At 51.9% G+C, this 4,978-nt stretch overlaps 2 protein-coding genes across 2 annotated transcripts; both read right to left on the bottom strand.

Moving 5' to 3' along the window:
* Positions 1–390: 390 nt before the first annotated feature.
* On the bottom strand, positions 391–2,904 carry LOC117315873. Its single transcript, XM_033870279.1, has 3 exons — positions 2,700–2,904; positions 2,100–2,507; positions 391–959 (listed from the first exon to the last, which is right to left on the bottom strand). Exons 1-3 carry the CDS (start codon positions 2,902–2,904, stop codon positions 391–393), a joined length of 1,182 nt encoding a protein of 393 aa, XP_033726170.1.
* A 65-nt stretch (positions 2,905–2,969) lies between these two features.
* On the bottom strand, positions 2,970–4,097 carry LOC117315872. Its single transcript, XM_033870278.1, has one exon. The coding sequence runs from the start codon at positions 4,095–4,097 to the stop codon at positions 2,970–2,972; it is 1,128 nt and encodes a 375-aa protein (XP_033726169.1).
* Positions 4,098–4,978: the final 881 nt, after the last annotated feature.

Raw genomic sequence — 4,978 nt, 5'->3', positions numbered from 1 at the left:
AAAGGCGAGTATCCGGTGGTTTCATTCCTGGTGGCGTTATAGGCGTGTACCAATGGAGTGACGTAAGAATTCCAATCTCGTTTCTGGTCTTGTTCCAATGTACCCAGCATACTCAGCAATGTCCGGTTGAAACGTTCACATTGCCCGTTCCCCATAGGATGGTATGGTGTTGTTCTGGATTTTCCAATCCCAGAAAGCTGACAGAGTTCCTTCATCAGATTACTTTGAAAGTTGGCTCCCTGATCGGAATGGATTCTCTGGGGCATTCCATAATGGGCAACAAAGTGGTTGAAGAAGGCCTCTGCTGTGGTCTTTGCGGTCTGGTTTCTGGTCGGTATGGCCATAGCGTATCGAGTGAAGTGATCAGTGATCACTACGATGTGTTGAAAGTTACCCTTCCATGGTTCGAGTGTCAGAAAGTCCATACACACCAACTCGAGCGGTCGATATCATCGACACAAGCGGTGCTCGCTCATTGGTGGCAACTTTCCTCCTCAAACATCGAGGGCACCCAGCAATCCATCTCTCCACGTCTGTGTTCATACCCGGCCAGTAAAACCTATCCCGACAAAGCGTCAATGTCTTTGCTACTCCAAGGTGTCCCATGTTGCTATGGAGACTCCTCAGTACGAATGGCACCAACACTTCGGGAATGACAAACAGATGTCTCCGCCTTCCGTCATCTGGTACTTCTCGGTAAAGTATACCTCGAACAACTTTCAAAGAATCATATTGACGATAAAGGTGGGGGTTCCAGGATTCTTTCGGTATTTCATCTCTAGGTGGCCGGTATCCATGCAAGACATTCTCAATACATGGTCCTATCACGATGTATCTTCTTTGTGCCGTGCGGATGTCCTGATATTGTAGATCGTTGATATCCAAACTGTCTGATGGATCAAAGTCGTTCAAACTGTTTGCAGCCCTGCAGACACTCTCAATCACTGGTTGTGAACAAACTGTATGGCAAACAGCTGCAACAGACTCCTTCTCCATGATTTCCTTAGTTGGTAGACGAGACAGTGTATCTGCTATTCCGTTGAATTTACCGGGCAAGTATCTGATGCTAAAATTAAAGGGGGGTGGGGGTGGCGGCGGGGGGGGGAATTTATTGGTGGTTGGGGGGGGGCGGGGGGGGGGGGGGATTTAGTTTTTTTTTTGTGGGTGGGGGGGGGGGTGTGTGTGTGTTTTATTTTTTTGGGTTGTATTTGTGTGTGGGGGGGGGGGGGGAGGGCGATGGGGGGGGGGGGGGGGGGGGGGGGTAGGGGGGGGGGTTTTTTTTTTTTTTTTTTTTTTTTTTTTTTTTAGTTTATCTTTTTTTTTGGGGGTATGGGGGGAGGGGGGGGGGGTGTGTGGGGTGGGGTGTTGGGTGTGTGGGGCGCGCGGCGTGGGGGGCGGCAGGGGGGGGGGGGGGGGGGGGGGGGGGGGGGGGTGGGGGGTGGGGGTGGGGGGGGGGGGGGGGTTGGGGGGGCGGAGAGGGTGGGGCGGGGGGCGGGGGGGGGGGAGGGGGGGGGGGGGGGGTGGCAGGGCGGTTGCCGGGGGGGGTCGGGGGGGGATCGGGGGAGGGAGGGGGGCGGGTGGGGGGGGGGGGGGGGGGAGGTGTGGGGGGTGGGGGGGGGGGGGGGGGGAGCGGGGGTGGGGTGGCGGGGGGGGGGGGGGCGGGGGGGGGGGGGGGGGGGGTGTGGGGAAAAAAATTTTTTTTTTTTTGCAATTTTTAACTTTTTTTTTTTGGGGGGGGTGGGGGGGGGGGGGGGGGTGAGGGGGGGGGGGGGGGGGGGGTGTGGGGGGGGGGTGGGGAGGGGGGGGGGGGGGTGGGAGGGGGGGGGGTGGGGGGGTGGGGTGGGGGTGGGGGGTGGGGGGGGGGGTGGGGGGTGGGCGGGGGAGGCGGGGTGTGACGGGGGGGGGGGGGGAGGGGGGGGGGGTAGGGGGGGCGGGGGTGGGGGGGGGGTTTAGGCGGGGGGGGCGTGGGGGCGGGTGGAGAGTTGGGGCGCGGGTGGGGGGGGGGGGGGGGGGGGAGGCGGGGGGGAGGGGGGGGGGGTGGGGTGGGGGGGGGGCGGGCGGGGGGGGGGCTGAGGGAGCTGCTAGAGCTACTAGCCAACGATGTCCTGTAGCATCAAGTTTGGCGCTGGTTAAAACGTAGGTTAAAGGGTTGTTGTCAGTCAGAACTTGAAATTCATTGTTGTAAAGGTAGTCCTTGAACTTCTCTGTCACCGCCCATTTTAAAGCTAGGAATTCCAACTTGTGAGCTGGGTAGTTCTTTTCCGACTTGGTAAGTCCTCGGCTGGCATACGCGATGACCCGCGACTTCTCATCTTGTGTCTGGGAAAGCACTGCTCCGAGTCCTTTGTGACTGGCATCTGTATGCAGTTCAAATGGCTTGGTATAGTCCGGATAGGCCAGTATGGGTGGTGATGACAGGGCTGACTTCAGGTAGTCAAATGCCTCCTGTTGTTCTGCTCCCCATTTCCAGACACCGGTTGAACTTTTCTTCTTTGTGCATTTCTTCTCTGGAATGGGTATGATGTCAGTTAAAGGACGAGATCCGAGAAAAGTCCTTGATGAACTTGGAATCGACGAACTTCTTCTGGATTTGTCGGTGTTCCCCAATCCATAATCTTCTGTATTTTATCCGGATCTGCCTCAATTCCCTCCGAAGACACAATGAAACCAAGATATTTGACCTTCTGCTGGAAAAAAACCACACTTCTTTGGAGATAACTTGATGCCACACTCCCTTATTCTGTTAAGTACACGGTCCAACCTCTCCAGATGTTCCTCAAAGGACTTGCTGAATATTATGAAATCATCTAGATATATAAAGCAGTCAACCATATGCAATTCATCTAAGCACTGCTCCATCAGGCGTTGATATGTTGCAGGGGCATTGGCCAATCCAAATGGCATCCTATTAAACTCAAAGAAGCCAAGGGGTCCAACGGTAAATGCAGTCCTCTCCTTGTGCTCCTCCGCTATCTCAACCTGGGTAGCGCATAAGCATCTTTGATGGTCCGGTTGTTTAGCTGGCGATAGTCGATACACATGCGTAATTTACCATCCCGCTTCCTAACAAGCACTACTCCAGATGCCCATGGCGAATGAGATTTCCTGATAACTCCACATGTCAATAGTTGTTGTAGGTGCTCTCTGACCTCCTGCACCATTCCAGGTGGTATCCGTCTATGACGTTGTTTGAATGGTCGTTCATCATCAAGTTCAACGCGATGATTAAAAGCTGTAGTATGACCAAGATCTAAATCTCCAGTAGAAAATACATCCTCGAACCGTGCAATGACTTCTTTCCCTCGCAGGAGCAAGACGTCATCCAGTAGAGGTGAAAAAGAAACTAGGTCCATCACACTGGGATCACTCTGAGCATTGCTAGCAACCAACTGTTGCTGGATAGAGACAGGTTGTAGCTCACACACTACTGAGCGTGGAGGCACGACAACAGTCCGGGTAGTGATGTTCGAGACATTGACATATAAAGTGCCATTCTGCCGGTACCTATAGGTAAAAATAGTTGGTGAAATATCCAAGTCATCTGGCAGAACCGAGTCAGGAGTAGATTGTAAAAGGGCACATACTTCTGGGTATGGAATCTCCCTGTCCAGTTTACAAGAAATATCGACGCGTCCATTGGGAGGACTGATGATGTTCCGATTCTCCGAACTCCGGACCAACGCTAGTCGATCACGGTTCTGCACTAACTGTCTTTCCCTGATAGACAAACATCTAAAAGACAAGTACCATGGCGTTGTAAGTGGCGCTTCCTGTAGAAATCTTGATCCAAACCACTCCTTGCACTGCTGCATGAGATATGATAGGACGTTGGTTCCTAGTAATACGGGGACAGCCTTGTTAAAGTCTGTATCCGGTACAACAATTAATATACACTTGCCACCTGCCACTTGTATCTTCAGGGCCCCATCCTGAAGAGGGTGTAGTTGAAGTTCACCTAAATAAGTATGGTAAAAATTCTCACTAACACTTGAAACAGTGGCTGCTGTATCTAAGAGTGCTTTAGTGGGGAGTCCCTCCATAAAGATATCCACTACATTACAATCACCATTCAATCTATCCATAGCTGTAGCTGACATGCTTTCACATATTTGGCGTTTGGTTCTGTAGCCTACGGGCACGCCTCCACCGCAGGTCACCACTAGTTTAAACGATGGCGTTGGCTATGGTCCATGATCCCACGACACCCAATACGCAGATGACCATACTGTCCACAGCGATAGCATTGTGGCCCAGGATTCCCCATCACATCCTGATGATGTTGATCTTCTCCCCCCTGATGAAATTGGGGTCCACCACCAGACTGAAATCCGGGTTCATCACAATAGTATGAAGACTCAGGCTGTTTCCTCTGGTAGTAATTGTTGCCATGCCTTTGCTGTCTACCTCTCCGACCATCACTGAAATTGCGTTGTTGATGTTGTATGGGAGCAGAAGCACGCTGTCCACTTGTTGTTGATGATTGGAAGATATTGGCTTCTTTGACATCTTGCTATCCGTCTCAAACTTATCAAAACGAGAAGTCAACTGTTGCATCATAGTCTTCAACTCCGATATATCCGAGTTACTGTCGGAAACAGATGGTGTAACAGTAGCCATCATCTTTACTTGCGTCTTGGAAGAGGTAGCTTCCTTCTTGATAGGTAACAATTCCCTTGCATTCTCAAGACGACGTATGGACTGACGTAGCTGATCGAAGTCCTTTATAGTGTCAAACTTGTAGCCGGCCATATCACGTAGAACAGGTCTAAGCCCTTCGAAAAAAACAGCACACAACATGGAGTTGACCTTCTTTGGCGCAATATAAGATCGTTCCGTCACTCTTCCTAAAATCTCCTCCAGCCTAAATCCCCAAGCAGCTACAGTCTCACTCTCCATCTGCTTTGCTCCATAGAATTCTGCTAGTAAGGATTCGTCAGATTCCATGCGGTCATATACTGTTTCCAACTTGTCCAATATA

The sequence above is a fragment of the Pecten maximus genome, chromosome 17 (genome assembly GCF_902652985.1).
Source record: "Pecten maximus chromosome 17, xPecMax1.1, whole genome shotgun sequence".
Lineage (NCBI taxonomy): Eukaryota > Metazoa > Mollusca > Bivalvia > Pectinida > Pectinidae > Pecten > Pecten maximus.
This window is presented reverse-complemented; position numbering and strand designations above follow the sequence as displayed.

What these genes read in the sequence shown, in the direction of transcription:
- LOC117315873 (XM_033870279.1), bottom strand. Translation starts at nt 2,904, where the DNA reads ATGCCATTTGGATTGGCCAATGCCCCTGCAACATATCAACGCCTGATG. An exon ending in GTTATCTCCAAAGAAGTGTG is followed by an intron (nt 2,508 to 2,699) that starts GTTTTTTTCCAG and finishes TACCCATTCCAG; the next exon opens with AGAAGAAATGCACAAAGAAG. An exon ending in ACTTGATGCTACAGGACATC is followed by an intron (nt 960 to 2,099) that starts GTTGGCTAGTAG and finishes TTTGCCATACAG; the next exon opens with TTTGTTCACAACCAGTGATT.
- LOC117315872 (XM_033870278.1), bottom strand. Translation starts at nt 4,097, where the DNA reads ATGTCAGCTACAGCTATGGATAGATTGAATGGTGATTGTAATGTAGTG.